General features: G+C 36.6%; 1 protein-coding gene across 9 annotated transcripts; it reads left to right on the top strand.

The window, feature by feature from the left end:
• Positions 1-19: 19 nt before the first annotated feature.
• Positions 20-20,573, top strand: LOC106169666 (uncharacterized). Of its 9 annotated transcripts, XM_013549234.2 has the most exons (18): positions 63-164; positions 725-866; positions 1,839-1,968; positions 2,196-2,370; positions 5,852-6,897; positions 8,477-8,683; positions 12,321-12,498; positions 12,736-12,911; positions 13,511-13,757; positions 14,335-14,481; positions 14,650-14,778; positions 14,966-15,034; positions 16,706-16,897; positions 17,643-17,879; positions 18,162-18,285; positions 18,621-18,805; positions 19,025-19,070; positions 19,274-20,573. In XM_013549234.2, the coding sequence occupies exons 3-18, from the start codon at positions 1,858-1,860 to the stop codon at positions 19,335-19,337; spliced, it is 3,333 nt and encodes a 1,110-aa protein (XP_013404688.2). In that variant the 5' UTR covers positions 63-164; positions 725-866; positions 1,839-1,857; the 3' UTR covers positions 19,338-20,573. The 9 variants fall into 9 exon arrangements, with proteins under 9 accessions (XP_013404686.2, XP_013404691.2, XP_013404692.2 ...); XM_013549232.2 differs by lacking the exon at positions 725-866 and having other exon boundaries at positions 20-164; XM_013549235.2 differs by lacking the exons at positions 63-164; positions 725-866 and adding an exon at positions 334-353.
• Positions 20,574-22,406: the final 1,833 nt, after the last annotated feature.

The following is a 22,406-nucleotide window of genomic DNA, read 5'->3' as shown; positions in this document are numbered from 1 at the left end:
TTGGCTAGATTGCGATAGGTGTGATATTGTGGGCAAAGGTCGCAATTTGAATTGAACCGAGAATGAGGCCAAAAACATGACGACCTAGAGAAGCGGCAATTTTGTCAACAAGGATTTAGAAGATTAACTTTTGGGCTACATGTATTAAGAGATTTGGCACATAGGTGGGTATGGCGTTAAGTTGAAGGACGGGTGTTGAATGTGTATCATAGTACTTCAAATATACGTGAATGCAATAACAATTTTGACTCCATTTTTAGGTGTAATTTGTAAAGTCAATTTCGACACTGCATTCACTCATTCATTCTGATTTCTTCGCGGGAAGGATGTTAGTCTCGACAAAGATCCGCTAAGTAAGTCGAAAAAGTAATATCCTATTTCGGGCCCACGCTTGAATAATTAAACGTACTTAAATTATATAAGTTTAGGACATTCCATATGCATGAAAAGATTCATAACCAAGGGCTGTACATATTGGGGACCGAAGTAGAAATGTTTATTTTGATACTTCTCACTAGAGGCAGATGTCCTGAAAGATTAATTATTTAAGTGCTGAATTTTGTGAAGAACTGTCTATTGTGGACTCGGCATTCTATATTGTTTTTATCCTTTACTCAAACCTAGACTTTATTCAGACCTAGACTTTATTACCCTGGCAATTAACATTAGGTACTCATTAAACCGTCTCTGTCTACAGTGATATCTGGAAAATCTATTATTGCAGGGGCAAGCCTTAGACATCTGTCACTGATGTCAACCCCATTAGAAAAAATTGGGTTGTGGTTATCTCTGATTTGAAATCAAGATCTCGGGACCAAGTATTGAGATGACAGTTTGCAGGTTGATATGCCCAAGGGTTCATACTAGTAGGTTGAAATAAGACAGAAATTGCATTTAAAAGAATTATGGGTTGAAGGCCAGTTGCAACATAGAATCATGGGACTCTCTAGAGATATTCAGTATGAATGACAGTATCTGCAGAAAATGTTGCCATCTTATTTTTCTGATCAGGATGGTGTATAATATTGAACTTTTGAACAAACTTTAAAAATCTTCTGATCAATAGACCTTGGGATTGTGAGTCTTGAACTTGAAGTCATTCATTACACACGCCAGGCATTGCTTTGAAGGGAAGGGAAACTGGACACTAGCCTATTAAGTTATTCAATTTAGGCAAAGGTGGTTTCAATATTTATTAGCTGAGAAAAATCATTTTGTTAGCATGATACTAGTAAAAAGTTAAGACAACAATAAACAAAAATAAGATTAAAAAAACATGATTAATGATAATAATGAGACAAATTAGAGAGCAATAATCAATGGCATTATAATAAGTGAACAAATAGATAAATAAATAAGTTTATGGAATAATGGTAACTTAGAACTCAACTGTTACTATGATAATGACCAGGTATAAATCATATTATTTACCCATCAACCTAAAGAAAAAAATAACAAGTCACATCCTCATATATAAAAATATATATGTGTAAACATGAAGACTTTCCTTTCCAGTTCCGATTTTTTATTGTAAACGACATACCATGTTTTGAAACAGATCTTTCATTTATGTTATTTTTTTTAATGGTTTGTGTTCTAACGCAAAGAAAAAAAATAATTAGTACTACTCTGCTTTCATCCACTTCGCCAACAAATAACTCCTTATCAGTGAAGTATCAAGAATATACTGCATCTATTATTATATTTACATAGCAAATATCATAGATTTATATCAATTCTGCACACAAACCCTTTTTTTGCCTGAAGAAAGCAGTGACATGTTGCATTGGTTTTGTGATGTTATCATTCAATAATTTTGATTTATTATTTTATAATAGTGCAAAATAGCAGAGGAATATGACAGAGGTGGATATGTCACCTGTAATTGAAGCAAACTGCAAGTTTCGTTGGCCACGGACTGTTGAAACAAAAGCTGTAGAAGTTTTCCTGCTGGGTGCTTTTGATAGGGTAAGTTATAGATAAATATGTTAGAAATGTCTCAGAATTCTTTCACAATATTACTCTTTTATCAAGAAAAGTTGCTTTTAGGCATGTGAATATGTTGTGACCTAGAATTTTTCTGATGTGATAAAAAAGTGAGATGTTGCTAATTATATATACTTAAGGTGAAATAAATGAAGTAAGTACGAGGGTGTTTTCCTATTAGGAAGACTGATAAGACTGATTAATTGCAGGACCAGCCTGTTTGCCTGCGTTGGAGTAAGAGCAAGGAGTTGTATGAGTCTGACTATGTCAAGGTGCCAGTGGGAGCATATGTGAGCCAGTTGATGGTGGATGATAAAACTTATCCTCTGGAAAAGTTTGATGTCAGATCCTACACATTTGAAGTTAGTCTGGAAGTAAAAGAAGGTATTGCAATAAAAATTTATTTTTTAACAACCCTTTTTAGTTTGATGATACTTTAAATGAATTGAATGAAGTTAGATGCTATTTAGCAGCATATTTTTTAAAAGTTGATGAAATAAAAAATGTCTGTGCAATCATGGCTTTCAAAAATACTGTCAAAGAATGTGTACTCATGGCAGCAGTGATATAAGATAACACTGAGTTTCTCTACAGGTAGTGTTGCCAGGAACATCGGTCAGTTATAACTCAGTTCATATTCTTAAGCCAGTTTATAGAAGTTCTCCTCTTTAACCTAGCAATTATCAGCAGGTTATCATGATGGATCACTGTCTTAAAGGCTAATCAGTGTGGGACAGTGTTTGCCTTACACAAATTATTAAAAATACACTTTAAATCTGTAGGTGATGTATATATTTGTAATGGTAGAGTTGATAAGAGTACTAAGGGTGGCCACATGGAGAAGAAAGAAAATAGTGCGTATTAAAGAATTGTTACTTAAAAAATGTAAATTCTTAATCTTTTGTTGGTTGAGATATGTTAATTTCTTTTCACTTTCATTATTTATGTGTTTTATTTTATGTAAAAAGATTAAAATCTACTTGAGTTTTTTTTCTCAGTTCTATGATAATTTAGTATGGAGGCAATTTTGATAGACCTGTTTCTTTTAGGTAAACAGGGTGTCAATGAAGTCTGGGAACATGGACATTTGATTACTTCATTGATTTGCCACTGAGCAGTTTATAGCTATTTTCTTGTAGTACTCCATTATAAATAGAAGCAACTGGAGTATGTATTGTGACCAAATTGATTTTCTGTGGTGATCACTTCGGTCAAACCCAGCCAAAAGTATATAGGAGACAAAGACCTTGATGGCTGACAGACAGGGACATGTTATTGTTCTTTGGATTATTGGATTTTGAAGACAGGTGGTTTTCTGTTTCATTTGTCACCTGTGTAAAGGGAAGCTTATAAATGTATTGATTATTTGGCATACTTAAGTCTTTTTGACTCTGTTAAAAGAAGTGTAATACATACTGACAATACATTATTAAGCTCATTCTGGAGAAAATATAGCTGCAGGAAATAAGATCAACTTTTCTTAATATTTATCAATATTTGTTTAAGATTGAAAAGAAACAAAACCTGTCTTTTTGCAGACTTGTATGAATGTGAAACCATTTTATTTATCTTGTTCATCAAGGTAACCTGAGAGAATGATTTCCTATAGACAAACATTATTGGACTTCAGTAAAAAGGTTTTGTAGTAAGGACCATTTAAAACGGTGATCATGGATTATCCATGGATTGCAACAACACGTGGGCAAAAATCAACTTGAAATATGATTCATTGATTAGACTCTGAAATAAATACCAGGACTAGTAACTGAAGAATGGACAGGAAAGATTTTAGATGAAAACAAAAGCCAAATGCCTCCACATAAAGTTAGGCATGCAGTGCACCTGCCAAACCTGGCCATTTTATCATTGACAAATTGGTGGCTCTGAAGTGCATAACAAAGTACAGTTTAATTGTAAGTCCTGTTATTAGCTTAGACCTGAACATATAACCCATCACCTTTGAAATTCATATGCAAATAACTGGGTATTCAAATCAGGTAAATAGTCGGATTGATTGAAACTGTTTATGGGGCTCCGAGCGCCATTCATGCATTTGAATGTAACGTTTAGTCAAACAGGCTTGAGCGGAAGAATAAAGAGAAAGTAACAACATTCTGGCCAAGAAGCGTGCTGGAGGTATGTTTTTCTGACCATTCTTCTCTGTCATTTTGTTATGATTCCCCGACAAAGATAACTTGTGGGCCGCCAACACAGAATAACACATTTAATCTTGAGCAGGTAAATATTTTATGGCTTAATCAAATTTGAAGTTTACTCCTAGATGTAAGTAGAGTCAACAGCCTGGTGCCGGGCAGTCAGGAGGTCCATAGTTTTAAACATTGGAGCAGGTGAAAATTTATTAATCTTGTCACCAGTATAGCACTGAATGTGGCTTTAGTCAGTGGTAAGTATGTTTGAGAACGTCATGATGAGTTTTATGCTCACCAGTTGCTTTCATATGCTGCATTAGTTTTCAAGTGCAGTATGGCTTGAGGGAGCTTGGATACAGTGCGGCCTCTATGGTTAGAGGCACTTAACTGCTGCACTCAAGATTTTAAAATAGCTCAGTCAAAACGTGAACTTGAGAAATATAGTTACTTAAGCAAGATGGCCTCAGAGAACTTAACATTTGTAATACATTATGTGTTTGTATCAGTTGGAAAGACCAGTGAGACAGGCAGCCATATCTGTTTACATTGGCAACTGCTTGACTTCATTTTGATAATGTGACTAGTCCTGGTTTATAGGTTGTGTTTGATAAAGCTTATACAGTTCTCTACAAATCTGAGATAGAGTTGAAGCTATCATTCTTTCAGGGGAATAATGAGCTCCATGCCTTCCAGTCAAAACCAGCACACTTGGTAAAGTGTTTGTAACCTTCGGTGTTTGCTCTTTCTTAACACTAAACATAATGTAACCGAATTATCATTGTGTAAATTGACAGTTAATCTGGAAGTTTTGATTTATTGCTGCTATAATTTTCAGTCAGATTCATGTTTGCATCAGTTTTGAATCTGTGATATACTGTAAATGGTGTGATTGTGATGCTATATTAAGATAGGTGTAACTACTACTATCGCATTTTAAATTAATTTTTTTAACAGACAGCCATCTAAAATTCTAAAAATGTTGAATAATAAGCACTGTCAATGTTCATTTTAATAATATCATTCTGTGATGTATGGTTGACCTTCCTTAATGATATTATATTGGTCAATGTGCTCCTAATCATCCATGAAATAACAAGGTGGTAATTGATTTTGAAGAAAGGAGCATTATGCCGGTATTAGGGTTATTATGAGAGGTATATGTAATGCATCTCAATAGGTCTGGAGTGTCCTTGTTGTTATGTGCCACTCAAATATTATCTTGCAGTTGTTGGGTTGAAATACAGTAAGGATTAAGGTTCTTAATTAACATATACGAGTGTCTTGGAGCTTTTTATAGAACAGTGGCATTATGCTGTGAGGCAGACAATTAGAAAGCTTGTTCATTATACTGAAGTTTAATATCAGTAATATCGGTGTTAGATGGCTTTCTGTGACATGTGACATCTGTATTAGAGGTCGCCACCTACTTAAGATATGTTGACTAGGTAGCTAGTTACCAGTACACGACATTGGAAGGGAACATAATACTGTATTACATATTAACACATTTCATCACACTGTTTTTTGTGTGTAAGATGGTTCATTAGTACAATCATTTTGAAATGAAAATTTAGCATAGCTGCACTTTTAGTAGAGCCATTTTTGAAATGCTGCCAATATGTTCATGAACCAGTTTTCAGGTTATGAGGAAATGTGATTCTTTCATTGATTTTCTGCACAGTAGTAAACATCTCTGACATTTTTTTTTAATCCAGGTTCTGAAGAAAGTTCAGTAAATACAGTGGAGACACCTGTCAATGGATTACTGAATGGTCATCTACAGCAGGACATGGAGCCCAAGCCAGAGGAACCCCAGGGAGCCAGCAGTGCTATAAAGCGCTCAGGACTTTACGAGGAACTAGTGCGCCATCAAATGACGCATGGTGAGCCATCGTGGACAAAAGAGGACTCTTACTCTCTAAAATCAGATATATCGGATCGTGGATCTGTGGATTCATTACGTAGCAGAGATTCTTATCGTGAAAGAGCTCCTAAGGATTTGATAACTGACAAACTACATACTGGAGGAGACAAACTGTATAATGGTGGACTAAATGATATTCGTAATGTAGACAACGGAGAAGGCAGTCGCCATAGCAGAAGTAGAGGCAGCCAAGATGCTTTGGATAACTTGGAACAATACAGTCGGCATAGTAGCACTAGTAGCCGCGGAGCAGGCAGGGATGAAAGTGGATCATATCGTGAACGATCTAGTCATTACAGTGATAGAGGGAGCCAGCATAGCCAGGAATACGAGCGAGGCAGCCATCAGAGTGATCGTGGAAGTATTCATAGTCAGTCAGGCAGTAGGCAGGTCAGTAGACAGGGCAGTTACAGCAGCGAGCAAGAGCTCAACCAGGTATTTCATTCCAATGGTAGGGAGAGGAGGCCCAGTCTGGAACACAGGAGCTTGGATCAGGACCAGAGCAGGGAGCATGATCGCGATCGCACATCACCAGCTGGTTCCAAGTCCAGTCACAACAGCCGAGAAGATCCTGGGGAGGTCCACAGGAAGTCCAGCTATCACAGCCTTCCTCCCATGCCTACATCACAGCGCCTCACACAGCAGGACAAGAGAAGCCTGACCCCTGATAGCTACTCAAGAGTTCCAAGGTCATTAGGCCAACAACCCCCTGTGATGAGTCCCCTGGTGACCACCAGGACCACGCCCATGTCCCCACACCCCTCATCCCGCAGCAGCTCCAGGACAACTACACCTGTTGTTGCCAATGGGAACCAGGAGACGGCACACAGCCGAGAGGTAAGATACAGGTGCTGGCAAGATTTTAAAATAATTTGGTAGGTAAGGAAAACAATATAATTATTATTATATTTGTTATATAAGTTATGGGAGATGATAACTCTGGTCTTAACTTTTATTTCGAAGAAACTACATTGTCCATCTCTCCGGTGAGTGAGATTTGAATGATGCTGAAGGAATCCTAGACAAGGCTGTGATTGATAGTTTTATATTACTCAAGGCAATCAGGCAAAAAGAGAAAAATAAAATTGCAAGTATTTTGAAAAAAAAATGACATCATGATCTTATATGATGTTCAGTGACTATTTCATTGATCTATTCACCAACTAGAAAAATAAATTGCCTTAAATGTTCTAGTAAATAAACATAGGATGAAATGTTTTTAAAACTAATAAAACAGACAGTACTGAGAATAATTACAGAAATGAAAACGTACTAGCTTTTTAGCTTTTGGTAGTACCATAAACAGGAAGATAAAATCAAGTGAGAGGAATTCATGCCAAGGCAAAAATGCACGCTTTTAATATGAAGGTAAAAGAATTCCATCAGAATAGAGACCTATGCATTATCCCATGAAACAAATAGAATTGGTAATTGAGATGGTGATGCTTATATTTTTCCCCACTTTCCAGTATTATTGGTCTATGACTGTGACAGGTGAGACATGCTGTGAAGATAAGCTGCAATGAGGCATAGCTCACACCTGCAATTATCAGTGTTCTTAGTCTGCTAATGAGGCTAAAGATACTGAAGTTAGCTCACAGAGAAAACTTACAAGCTGTAATACTCCTTGCATTGATCAAGGCATAATTTCAGATGACCTTGTTTAATATTAGACCTGCTGTGTCTCTTTTGTCATTAAAGAACTGGAAATTGGTTCCTCAGGTGCTAATGAGCTCAGGTGTACTGGTGATAATATGGCTGATGTTAATTATATGTTTCGTAACTGCTTGAACAAAGACATACAGTAATACGTATTTTACCAAGTATCTTAAAAGAACATTTTATTGCCATTTTTCCTAAACATAAAGGACCTTTTATATGAACATTGAGCACTAGTATTAACTCTCACAGTATAAGGGAGATAGCAGGTAGGATCAAGTAAAAATATGAGTTGTATCACAACAGATATATTTTGGTTTTGAAGATAGCAGGATATTTGTTCAGATAAGAGCAGACATTCATAATGTAGATAAAAAATAAATTGTAAACATTTATTATGTCTATACACCCATCAACGCTGGGAATAAGTCGTAGGTTTAGAGGAAAAAAACCATTAAAGGTTTTAATATGCATTTTCAAATTTGAACATATCCATTTCAGAGAAGAATTTATTTCAGTATTTATTTGCTTAGGTGAAAGAATTGAGTATATATTATTGTGATGTCCAAGATGAAATGTGTTTGGGCAGTGAGAGAGTTAGTTGTCACTGGTTATATATAATTCATTGTACCTTGATTACATCTTGTCCATTGCTGCAGGAGAGTGGAAATATTTGAAATTGCATGAAATATCCCAAAGATAGCATGAAATACTCCCACAAGACTTTCTGATAATAAAAGTGCTGTCATCATTCTAGGATTATAACAGAGTCCAGCAATTGGAAGATACAGTGGCCACTTTGAAGAAACTTTTAGCTGACCGTGACGTGGAGGCAAGGCGATATCAGACAGACATTGCAGAACTTTCACAAGAAAATGGCCACTTGAAGACAGAACTGTCCACTATGAAGAGAGCAGGAGGACAAGAATCATCTGGTTATCACCATGGTGATGACAGGAAGGAGGTAAGTTGATATATCAAAATGATGCAAAAATTGCCTCAATTTTCATGATTTCAAGCAGATGATCTCATTTCTTCTGAAAAGATTCTGGTAACAGGGAAGAATGTCAGTGTTGACGATTTGAAAAGGTCTCATTTTCAGTCATTTGTTAGTTTCAGCTAAGACTATACAATATTTTGTTTGGACATGTATCATATATGATAAATAATAGTATTTTGTTTACCTTGCTGCTTGTGAACAGTGGGAGAATGGATATCTCAGAGCATCCATGGAAAAGGTAACAGGTCTCAAGCTTGTATATTGCTGTGGGTTTATTCAAAAGTTTGGTTATTTGTCAAGAATATTTTGTCACCAATGGTGCATTTTATGGTGCATTTTTCCTTTTCACCTCAAAACCCCAGTGATGCTTGGTACCAAATAGTTGAGTTAGTTATAAAATGCCCATAATTGTGAAACTAGTCCTTGTCACATTTTCTCGAAATTGTTAGCTCGTGTTTCTTTGCCTAGCATTATCTGAGTACTGTATGTATTAATGCCTCAGATGAAGGTGTTTTTATGTAAATTGATTACCACCAGAAGCAATTAGATAAGTACATGTAGCTGCCTCAAAAACAAGAACTGCAACATCATGTTATTTTTCAATTAGATCAATCAGATGTATAGAAAATTGGAATGTAATCACATTAAGGAACACACCTGAAGAGACTGTACATTAATCTTGATTGACATAATTGATTGGCGTCCAGTTAGGTTAATATTGATTAAATTACTACGTCGCATGAACAATATAGGTTACCTATGAAATATATATCTGCATAACCTCCACCCTGTGAATTGCAGGCTAATGAATGGATATAGCTATTTGAGACTCAGGGTAACCAAACACCGATTATTTCCAAGTCCTTCAGTTCCAGTTGTGCCGCATTGATTTCCTATTGATACAATTCCATTATGCTGTTTAAATAATAAGCAGGCATGATGTAATGTTTGTTGACCACTTGTTAAGAAATATTCTCTTCAAAGAGCCACATCTCTGCCAGAGTGGCAGAGAACTAGGTGACATGGGTATGTGGCAGAGGGAGGCCGGTGCACTTACCTGATACTGAGGTAGACTAGACATATAATCTGGATGTTTGAAAGATACTGAGCACTCCTGGGAAAGTGTCAGATATGGAGAAGAAGGACAGGGGAAGGCTGTGTGTGGTATGTGGGACGGAACTGCTTCAGGTTCGCACATACAAGAGTATATTCCCTCAGAAAGTGTCACCGAGGTCTCCCAGGAGGGCACCTGTTGGCGGAAAGAGCCTGTGTAGTCGCATTGCAGACATCGTCGGCACAGAGGTGACACCGGACACAGTTGTCAGTTCTCTGGTGTGTAAAGACTGTGAAGTCAGTGTTGGGAAAATTGAAGAAGTTCTGCCAATATGGGAGTTGTTCATCACTGGGTTTTACAGCACTCAGTTACAAGGTGGTCAGGACTATACAACAGGAGATGAGAAATGTCCAGCATCAGGGGATATGAAATCTCCAGCAGAAATGCTGCGGTTGGCGAAACAAAGGTTGAATGGGGTTGGTCTTGGACAGGTATGAATGTTTAATGAATAGCAGAAAGCTTTTGTCTTTATTGCCAATTGCTATTAGGTTTACTTATTTAGATGGATTGCTGGATGGATTGGATTATTTCCTGTGGGATAAAGTAGAATGGTATATGCTGTTGTTAAAAGGGTAGTCAGATGTAACTAGAAATTGGAATACTTCGTGAAGTGCCATTTTCTTAAAGCTGACAATGGACATGTGTTTGAACCTGTAAAGATACATGATTAAAATGATGTTCTCAAAATAATTTTTAGAATTTAATGACAAAGGGTAATTTTTAGGAGTAAACTAATTAAGATTATATTAAAAGTATTGTAAATATAAAATTATATTATTAATACTGCTGCCAATGACAAAATGTTAATAGATGCAAAGATACAGCATGAAAACAAATTAAGTGTTGAAATATAATTTGAAAAGAAAAAAAATTAGTTTGACATTCTTTCCTGGATACCCCCAAAAAGTACGCTAGGACACACCTTTCACCTAAACACCATTAGATTTAAGGATAAGATGCAAATAATTTCTGCAGTAGGAGCACACACTGTAAACAAATAAACTGAAATAAATTCATATGTTAATTTCTTGAAAAGCAAATCTTACATACTAGAGGTAGGCATTCAAGGGTCGCGATCAATACACCTCCCTGTATTTCACTTTCAACCATTGTAAACTTAGCGTATTTTCTACATTGTATGGCGTGTTTGATTACTGAGTAATACAGCTGTAGCATGCAGGCAGTCAAGCATGAGTATAGCAACAGAGAGCATTAAAGACGGGGGACTGCTTTATAAGTAAATTGCACCAAGCTTATGCCAGATTACAGCCAGGCGGGCAGGCCTGAGCCCCTATCTTGCAGAGGGGAGATATTAGATTGTTGAAGCAATCTTGATAAATTGATGGTGCAGAAGTGTGTCAGAGATAAAGGTGATGGATATTGAAACAAGTTGATGCAGCCATAAGAAAAATGGCATTGATAAATAAAATGTTCCGACGGTCAAAGAAATACAAGTCAAAGGATAGTAAAAATTCTCCTCGTAACTCACCAGATGAGGTAAGTTCACATTGCTTAACAGGTAGTTGCATGTTGTGAAGGAGTAATGTGTGTTAAATGTTTGAAGATTATTAGAATCTTTTGCTAAATTAAGATTATGACGTATCTTTCGTGTAAGCTGCTTTACTGGGGAATTACGATAAAGGTCACAAGAATTCTAGAGATCTGTCTGCCACTGACTGTGCTATAGACTCCAAGACTATGTTATTGTTTTTGGTTATTTTGTAATAAACATGGTATATAATAGGCACTAAAAGGTAAACATTCGCAGTTGAACAGTTTCTTTTACAACAGATCTGTTCTCACATTATGTAAGAAGACTTGTCAAAATATTTATCTTCTACTGTGTGGTTTGTTCCTCTGTTTGAGTGTATATGCAATGATAAGTTCACCCTCACATTATAGTGTGACTCTTTGATCCCTTGGTATTATCAGGGTTTAGAAAATGTGTATACATGGGGCAGTGAAACCGAGTTGCTCTGTTTTTGTGCCAGTGCCAGGTTTTATATTGTTTCAGTTACAATGCCACATTTCCAGCTTTTAGTACAAGTTCAAGACCTTGTCATAGAGCTGAGGAATACCAGACATACTCTTAAAACAGTTATAGCTTACTTGGTTGAACTGAAATGTGCTCTTTTAAGGATCTCTTCTTACTTCTAAATACACAGAGCAGCCAGAAACATGACTTGTTTCTGAAGAAAACTTCACGTCAGATACAGCAGTAGTGATATGCAATCAAAGATACTAAGTGCATTGAATAAAGTTACCTCTATTTTGTTACAATTTGAACTTGATATAGTTCCATCACATTATCATAAAACCTTACCACGTTGTTTGTGTACTGTATTGGTTAGAGGTGTTAGAAAAGATACCACAAAGATTACTGTTGTCATGATATTATGATATACTGGGTTGCTAGCTGTAGATACTTTGCACTCATTTATGTAAAAAAATAATCAAGTTTTTTTATTACCTTTGTATTCTTAACAGCTGGAGAAGAGATTTGATGAACTGCTGAAAGAGAAAGAAAACTTGGCAACAGAGGTGTGGAAATTAAAGCAGGAATTGGAGAAAAGTCAAGGGGACAGACCCAGGGATGGCAGCGGAGAGTCTGGGCACTTGGATAACTACAGTCCAAACAATCCATATGCACTGCAGAGGAAAATAGGTGGGTTTGCAGATATATTTACTGTATGGCAGGTTAACTTTTGTACATATTGAATTTACTTCTGAAATTGACATCATCCATTGACAGTGCAGTGTTGCATGTCTAGTTTTTCTGTAAATTTTACTATCATTTTGACATTATTTTTGAGAATTTTCTTAAATTAAACTTCAAAATTTAATAATTACCATATATGTAGAGTATTCTATGTCCTATAATGATAACTTTTTTTATTTTCAGAGGAGCTAGAGAGCCAGATCCAGGATCTGCAGGAAGCCAATGAGACGGCAGCCCTTGAGCAGAGCAAGGCGGAGAAGAGGGCGCAGGACCTGGGGGATGAGAACGCCACTCTTAAGACAGCCACTGCAGGACACTTGCAGAAATTACAGGCAGAGAACCAGAAACTTCAGGAACAGGTTAGACCTTACTGTGAACGCTTTAAAATCACTGTGATTAACAGATATTCTGTAATGGTAATGCCCTAGACATTTTAAAAATTCATAGCCTTCATGTAAACTGCAATGTATAGAAGCCATTGAGATAAGGAAGAGTAAGTGTTTGCTGAATAACACTAATAGATTCCCATGTGACAGTAATGACTCTGAAAATGCCAGTTTGTAGGTATTTATGTATGGAATATGACACAATGTATATCTATTTGGCTAGATTTAGGATGTAGAAATTAATTTGATGTTTGATGAAGTTTTGATGTTTTGATGAAGAATAATTTTTGAAAAATTGCCTTAATTATTAATGGTTTTTGCCTTGTCTGATATTTTTTGAGGTTAACTATTGACAAAATGTATACATAGGTAACAGATTATTCTTACATAACCATTTGTACCTGTTTAAATTAAGACATGGATTTCTTGAGTTCAGAACAATTAGTAGTGTCAGAATTATTGTGTGTTAGGAACTTTGAACCAAAAAGAATATTGATCCCTCCTAAATGTCCAATAAGTGATCAATCTTTGTGCAGTCCTTGAAGCAAAAAAAATGCTTTTGTATTTAACAGATCTTGCAGTTGAATGAGCGTAATACAGAATCTGTGTTGATGGAAGACGAGGAAGAGCTAAGAAAAGAAATTCAGAGACTAAGAACAGAAATGCGTAAGCTGAGAGATCAAAATCACCAAGTGAATGAAGAGAATATTTCCCTGCGAGACCAGCTACGGGACTCAAAGAGACGAGAAAAATACCATTCCAGAGAGAACAGCAAAAACAACGGCTATGTGGGGCAGTTACAGGAGGAGGACCCTCTAGGTATTGAACATAGTTTTTATGGCATTCATTTCAAGAAAATGTTTCAAGTCGAACTAAATACCTGTTGCTGAAAGGTTTCATCGAATTTTAGCATTAAAAAGCTGGATAGAAATTGAAGTACTTTCTCTCTCAAAGCTGGTGTGACGGGGAAAATGTAGAATGTTTTAGTGCATTGATTACTTGTATTGATTAACATGGAGCAGCAGAGATGTGAAATTGGTTCAACAATAACACCTGTATTGACCAGTGCCCATGTGGACTTGTTTAGTCTATTCAGGTTGGCTTTTTATTTGCTCAGTAATGTGTGTTTGAATGGTAGGCCTATATTGGTCAGTGAGGGTTGACAAAATATGACCAAGTTGAATTAAATTTGGTAAAGTAGTTTTATCTGTAGGAAAAAATGATTTAATCTTCCTTGCAAATCCAGTGCCCTTCAACATTTTGCAGTACCAAGAAATAAAGCAAAATTTGAAGTTCAGCATGATGACCTGCACATTATGTCTCTTCATGTTACGAGCTCAAAACATAAGACCAGATAATAAAGATTAATGTTTATCAAATATGTTTACTTCATCAGGTGACAGGAGGGCACTGATAGAAACAGCAGAAAAGTACCGCCAAGAAAAGCTAGAGGCCGTGGCAGAGATCAAGAGACTGAGGGAAAGAATAGCTCAGTATGAAAGCAAGACAGGATATAAAATTCCCTCACCTCCCAAATCATCAGGTATTCTTTAAAGTTATAGAAATTTGATTTGGTATAAGAAAGTTTAATGTAGGCATTTAGAAGTATAAGATTTTTGCTTTAAGTATATGTTTTTTTTATAGAACTACACTATAAAAAGGATTTTTTTTTTAACTGATAATATATTTTATTAAAAAATTTTATTTGCAGCAGACCATGTGTCCCCGTACAGTGATCGCAGTGATAGTAAACGCTATGATCTCACCTCAGACACGCGTTACCATGGCAGCATGTACAGCTCTGCTCACAAATCTTCAGGATATGGATCCAGATATGAAGGTTTGTAAAACCCAGTAATTCTTGATAACACATCTTTTGAAGCTTCATAGATAACTATCATTTCAGCAGGTTTTATGGCCTGGGTGTATTTCTGTAGAAGTTGAAAAGATTGTTGAAAAGGCTTACTCATTAGCCATATTAAATGGTTTGGAATGCATTCTGGACATTCTGGTGGTTTTTATTTTAGAACTGGTTGAAGATTATGTGAGTCCCCCAAGAGTGAATGGAGTACACTCTTTGTACTCTGCTTATACAGGTAAAACTATGTAACCCTGAATGCACCCTTCATGTCCACTTTAACACCCTGCCTGCACATTTTTTTACCTCTGTAACACCCTGCCTGTACCCTACCTGTCTTCTTCAACACCCTAACTGTATCCTACCTGTCCTCTTTAATACCCTGCCAGTATCCTACCTGTCCTCTTTAACACCCTGCCTGTACTGTACCTGTCCTCTTTAATACCCTGCCAGTATCCTACCTGTCCTCTTTAACACCCTGCCTGTACTGTACCTGTCCTCTTTAACACCCTGCCTGTATCCTATCTGTCCTCTTTAACACCCTGCCTGTACTGTACCTATCCTCTTTAACACCCTGCCTTTATCCTACCTGTCCTCTTTAACATCCTGCCTGTATCCTACCTGTCTTCTTCAACACCCTACCTGTATCCTACCTGTCCTCTTTAACATCTTGCCTTCATCCTACCTGTCCTCTTTAACACCCTGCCTGTACTGTACCTGGCCTCTTTAACACCCTGCCTGTATCCTATCTGTCCTCTTTAACACCCTGCCTGTACCCTACCTGCATCCTCTTTAACACCCTGTCTGTATCCTACCTGTCCCTTGTAACACCCTGCCTGTACTGTACTATACCTGTTCTCTTTAACACTCTGCCTGTACCCTACCTGTCCTCTTTAACACCCTGCCTGTACCCTACCTGTCCTTTTTAACACCCTGCCTGAACCCTACCTGTCCTCTTTAACACACTGCTTGTACCCTACCTGTCCTCTTTAATACCCTGCCTGTATCCTACCTGTCCTCTTTAACACCCTGCCTGTACCCTACCTGTCCTCATTAACACACTGCCTGTACCCTATAGCTACCTGTCCCTTTTAACACCCTGCCTGAACTGTACCTGTTCTCTTTAACATCCTACTTGTATCCTCTTTAACACCCTACCTCCTACCTGTCCTCTTTATCACCATATTTGTCCTCTGTAACTTACTGCACCAGTTCCTTGAGCTCTTATGTTATAGTCTTTTACATCATGTGAAAGTGTTGAAACATTGTAGTATGCACTGTGATCATTCCTGTAAATTTAATTCTTCTTGCTTTGGCCAAGTATCTATTTTCACAGAAATATTGTTGAGTAACTTGACACATTAAACCAACATTTTAAAGAAGAGATTGCATAATAAGTATTGGTACTTTTTCTCTGTCAACTGGTAGACATAACAGTAATGTTATTCCACCTTATCTTGTTCTCATGCACATACATTTCTACATACATTTTTATTTCATGTGCATAAATGGTTATCTACATATTGTTTACATTTACTTTGTTTTATTTGCTTAGCGACGTCAATTTTGCCACTGTAAATGTGCAAAGAAAATTGGGAAGTTTTGTAAAATAGTTGTATTCGTGTTTATACACTTTATATTTTTGCCCATGTCATGGTTCAATGTCATTTGATTTTTTCAGCAACAAGTGTTTGAAAGAAAACATAGATGTATGTGAGATTACTAATCTTATACAAATATATTTTACCCCATGGAACTTACCTTGGCAGTATGATACAAATATATTTTACCCCATGGAACTTACCTTGGCAGTATGATTTTTCCAGGGGCTCCCAGATCCTTATCACAGCCTGACGTAACACAGCATCTTTTGGGGTACTTTTACTTCATGTCCATTATGATATTTCAGAGCCTGAGGTGCCAGTGCCACGTGTCCCCAGTCCTGCACTGTCAGACAGAAGTGACACCACAGAATATCTCATGGCTCCTCAGCACACAGAGAGCCATCATCCTCACCTCCCTCCTCCTCCTCCTCACCACCCTCCTCTGACATCTCACAAAACGTCTCCGTTCTATGATGATAGAAGTATGGAAGGAAAAGGTGTGGATGAGACACTGCTTCAAACTGAGATGCTTCACACTAATATGTGCACATACAGTAAAGCTATTAGGCTATTGTGTGCATTTTAAAAAGAAGTCATTGTTTATGATCAGACATACTGGCTCTGTAAATGTAGTTTACAATTGTTGAGTTGTAGTTTGCAATAGGGGAATAGTGTTTCTTGCATCTGTTAAATGGAACCTGAGTTTAGTTTGAAGAAATTAACACTTGTAACAAAACACACTTATTTTGCTTGCTGTGTAGCACATCGTGGCATCATCACTTTTCTTTAATATTCACATCTACCTGTTGATAGAGACAAATCACCAAGTTTGTGTGTAAGAGCCTTAATGATGAACTATTTTTTTCTCTCTTGTTGTAAATCTGTCTTGCAGTGATACTATTTCATATTGGTATTTATTTAGTACTAATTACTTAATGAGTTGATCATGCAGTTCTTTATTGAATCACTGTGGTTCATAGTTAAAATAAAACTATAGCACTTGCATTGACATAGATTCTCACAATGTTCCGAGTCTTTATCAGATAATTTGTTTCAACATGGACTTGAGTTACCTTTATAGTTGTGGCATAAGTAGGCATAGATGTGTGAGAACTACTAGGCAAGTTTGGTTGTGTATAAGTGAGCGCACCCTTTATATCCAGTACATTACACACAAAGGTCTTTTATATGTTTTATATGGCTTTGCCTTATTTCATTTCTTCATGTCTCTGTCCCTCCTAGGTACACGGCACCATGGGGCATTTGTAGATGACGAAGTTGCACCTTCTGAGTCAACCACAGATTTGATTAATGAAATTCATGGTCTGAGTATGAACGGCCACGTGCCCAGGCCTGCCAGAAGGAAGTCCATTGACAGCACCAGCTCTGCCTCATCCATCATGAGTGACTATGATAAAGAGTTAGGTGTCAAGCCATTGACAGGATCTAGAAGTAGGCCTAGGTCGTTTGATGTAGGGGGTAAGTTTCATGGTATTTGCCTAATTTTCATCATCTGAATAAGAAGCTAGATATATTTGGTAATAGCATATTATGCATTTCAGGGTTTGTAGTGTTAGAAAAAAGAAAGGAAAATGTGAACAAGCATGTGTTATATATGCTGCAATAATTCCACTGTCATTCATGACAAGAAAACGTAATGTAGGATGTAACCGTCAGTGAAAAAGTTTCAAACTTTATGTTTTATGTTTTCCCCCCAAATTCTTGATTATTATAAATAACGTCATAATTGATGTGTCCTAGGTAAGACCCACCGCAGTGGCTCCCCCACCTCTCCCCCCAGGGTAACATCCCCTACAGCTGGACTGAGGTCAGTCAGTCCATCAGTCCTGGTCACTCAGCACAACAAAGGTCTCATTGGTCAAAAGTAAGTCTATGTTTACCAGTTTTATCCAATACCTTTGGAGCATTTGCTCTTAAAGCTTAAATTTTAGGCATGTAGGTATATTGTTAAGTATTTGAAAAGTGAACCTGAAAATTATCTTGACATTTTTGTGTGCTGTAACATTTTTAAAAAGCATACTGGGAAAGAAAATACTATTTACATTAGTTTTCAACTCATCTGGTTCCCGCCATGACATTTGTTTTGTTATTGAATTAATAATTCTAACAAATGTTCTTGAAAGAAATTCTTCTGTCATCGGAAGTAGAAAACAACTAATTACATTGGAGAAAAAATTTAACAATATATATTTTTGCCAGGCGTGAAGGTACCAGTACTTTGGGCAGACGTCCATTTGCACCTCGTAGTCCTGGTGACATCAGTCTGGAAGATGTGATCAAGTTTTCCCGCCAAGGAGGGAAGATCAGCCGCGGTCTGGTCAAGTTTATTGGACACCTACCAGGACGGAATGACACTTACGTGGGAGTGGAGCTAGAAAATGAAGGTAAGACCAGTCGGGCAATAATACTTCTATTCGTAAAGGCTAGGAGACATCCTCATGTAGTCTTGGAAAAAGTGATAAAAGTTGGATTTTTGCCTATAGAATGAATTGAATAAATGTGGATATATTTGATGCAGCTGATTACATAGTGATAAGACTTGTCATCTCTATCTTTTATCCCAAAAAGAAGATTTGAGTATTTCATTATTTTTTTCATTCCAGAGGGTAAACATGATGGAACATTTGAAGATAAACGGTATTTTAGATGGTAAGTTTTGAATGATACTAAACAATTGACCTGTGTGTATCAGGTAGTCTAATGATTTTTGATTTGGGTAAATATCTTGATGTTATTATTATGAAATTATATTCTATAATCTAAAAAGGAAAATATGAAAAGTAACAGATATTATCTCTAGATGTCTGCATACATATGATGGTATTACATCTGTATTCTTGTATTCATTCCAGTAAACCTAACAAGGGGGTCTTTGTAGCTTTTAACAAGATTATCATGGTATACGGGAGTTATTGACACATATCTAGAAGCTGTAACATGAAAAAGCTGATATTTCACTGACAGAGCAACGTGGGTATACTGGTATCAAATCATGAAGAGAAATCGTGAACATTGCAGTTGTTGAGAAGGTGGTAATCAGAAGGCAATACTGCTTTCAAGCACATCAACATTCAAAAGTATCTCACATTTAACCTCTAATAATTATTTGGTGGTACAAGATCTCAGTATATGTGGTGTTTAAAGCCTATGTATTTGTCAAGTAAGAGTGACAGTGATTATTTTTAAGAGTACCCAATGTAATATTTGCTCTTTAAACACAGGTGTAGAGTATCTCCCTTGTTAAAGCATGAGAACCGTTTAGTTTGAGGATCCGTTCATTATTGAAAACTTACTAGGTATATGGAAAGATGATATGATTCATACTAAAACAAACGAGTGTCAGTGATGTATTTTTGACATAATTAATTAATTGTTAAGTCTATGAGGAAATTCTTGATGAGGTGTACAGATTAGAAAGAATTTTTAAACTGTAAGATGTTGATTTAAAAATGATAATATTGACATAATATACTAAAAATTACACTAATAATGCTATTTTTGAAATATTGTAGTATTTATACATTTACTTTTTATTTTAATCTGTACTTACATATTTATAGTACTTAATGAACATTTATGGGACCATTTCCATTCAGATATACATACAGTGTTGAAAACAAAATTTACCAGTTTTAAATACAGAAAATCAGTATTTTTAACAATATTTGTTCTGCATGCTCTTCTTGAGGTATATTTTTTGAAAGAGGAATGTGTTTTTTGTGAACCAGATGTAGCATTATTTCAAAATATATATTTTCTTTTTGTAGTGAGATAACAGTATATTCCAGGCATTGGATAAGATATAACTAGATGTCTGGATTAATATTTGTACACCTGAAGACATATCTTTGGAGTGAGCCCTGTGTCGCTTCATATCTTGCATTTTTTCCGTCCATTATTTTCTTTCAATTTTATATACAGTCCCTAAAGAAAAAACATTATCGGCAATCATAAATCTGATAAAACGTATATTTAATGGAATCCAACACTTGCAGAACTTGCTCACAATGACATTGAAATGTATGCTAAATGATGTCTGTAATCACAGTAATTGGTCTGCAACGTTTTGTTTCGATGTGCGTTTTTGCTTGGCTTGTGTGTAAAAGGTAGAACAATTCTGATTTTGTTTTAATAAAAAAAAGCTATTTGTAAGTTCTTGTGTTATGTGGTCATTTGATTGAAAGTGGGCTTCGATGTCTCCTGTGTGGGGAAATCGTAGAACTAATTAGTTTCATCAGAAGACTTGCATCAAGTGGGCAAATACTACTGTATATTAGTGGCCAGCTGAATGATGACATAAGTTCCATGCAAAAAATCTTGTTGGACAGTAAGGAAATTTGTCAAGAATTAGCCAGAGACATCTGTGAATATCTAGTGAAAATGCAATATTTGGCCCTGCAAATTCCACTTATAAAGCGAAAAGGAACCATAAAAAGTTTGAAGATAAATTTTGAAATAAAACTTTTTTCCCCTTTTAAGATAATCGGAGCGGACTGGTGAAATGGGCTCTTGAACGAAATTGGCTTGATGTTGGATGTTTTTTTTTTTCTCTCTCAAAATCCGCACTAATTTCAAGTATTTGAATTCGAAAAGAGGTTTTCAATTTTATTACAAAAATGTGATTGAAAACGTTTGTCCCCCTTTTCCAAATGTCGATCTGAGTAAGTCGTAGAGTTTCATATTGTGCTTTGTATTTTTGTAATCCTTAAGAATTGTTTGGATTTCAATTCATACATTAAAATCGGAACATGAAAAACCAAAAAGGCAAATATTTACTTTTTATACAAATATATTTACTAATAATAATAGTGATAGTAAAGAACGATGGTAGAAGCACATTCAACAACTACGACCTTTTACCGCATAAAGCAAAATAGGCCTACAAAGATTTCGATGTAAACCATGGTAAACTGAGTTTGTACTCGACTAGAATAATAACCCATAAATATGTTCCATAATATGCTTACATATATTGTTCCATATACTTGTATTTTGGAGGCCACTGGCTGAAAGAAAGGTTTGATTTTTGCGGCACCCTGTACGTGAGATTATACGATAACCTCGGTGCCACGAGACTAACGGTGTCAGCGTTGACGTTGGGAAGAAAATTTCTTTCATACCCTCTTGCAAAGTGCCTGTTTTTCTGTTCAATGCAGTCTGAGCAGTATCTCCGCCCTAACACGTCACAGTACTGGCATCTTTCCAACTGTTCCTCTGCGTCCTCTCTAACCCGCACGGGTTTAACTTTAGCACATTGAATTTCTCTGTCTTCTGAGCGACGCTTGCTCTTTTTATCATTTTGGTACATTGCTTTAATGTATACTTTTTGTCTGTGTTCGGATTGAAAGAAATCGCGATAAACAGTTGGAAGTAATGCTTTATCCCTGGCAAAAGATTGTATACTTTTCATTCGAGTTCTTTGCTGTTCAATAAGTTTCTTTTCTTTAGCACCCTGCACATCGATCCGTTGCTTGGCTATTTTTTCAACAGCTGGAAGTCTCATTTTTCTCTTCAGTATTCCACAGTCTTCTTTATACGTGTGTCCGTATATCGATTCTCCATCCATCTTGTTTCCTTTCCTACGCGTTTTTTCTTGTTTGGTTTGAGAATCTACAACACTCCACAGATTCTGCGGTCGACGATACAAGTTGATATCAGGATTGCCGATAGATTTATATTTGTAGCAAGTCAGCCTGGAGGTAGGGGGTGACACTGGCGTCCTGTTGTCACTGGTATCAGTGGCAGTGTCACACGAGTCCTGATAATGAAGTTGATACATCTGGTGGTGCGTGAGAAGGCGAGGGAGAACGGGGCGCCTTGATGGAATGCTGGCTGGTTCTAGCTTACTATGAACTGATTTTTTCACATTCTTTTTTACATCTTTGTCCTTTCCTTTCACCACCTCCAACTTTGGGAGACGATTATTTGACACCTTTTTCTGAAGTACATTGCTTCTTTGCGCAACATTCATAGTCAGATTCTGTG

This window comes from Lingula anatina, chromosome 1, assembly GCF_051362555.1.
Source record: "Lingula anatina isolate TDL-2025a chromosome 1, LinAna3.0, whole genome shotgun sequence".
In the NCBI taxonomy this organism is placed as follows: Eukaryota; Metazoa; Brachiopoda; class Lingulata; order Lingulida; family Lingulidae; genus Lingula; species Lingula anatina.
This window is presented reverse-complemented; position numbering and strand designations above follow the sequence as displayed.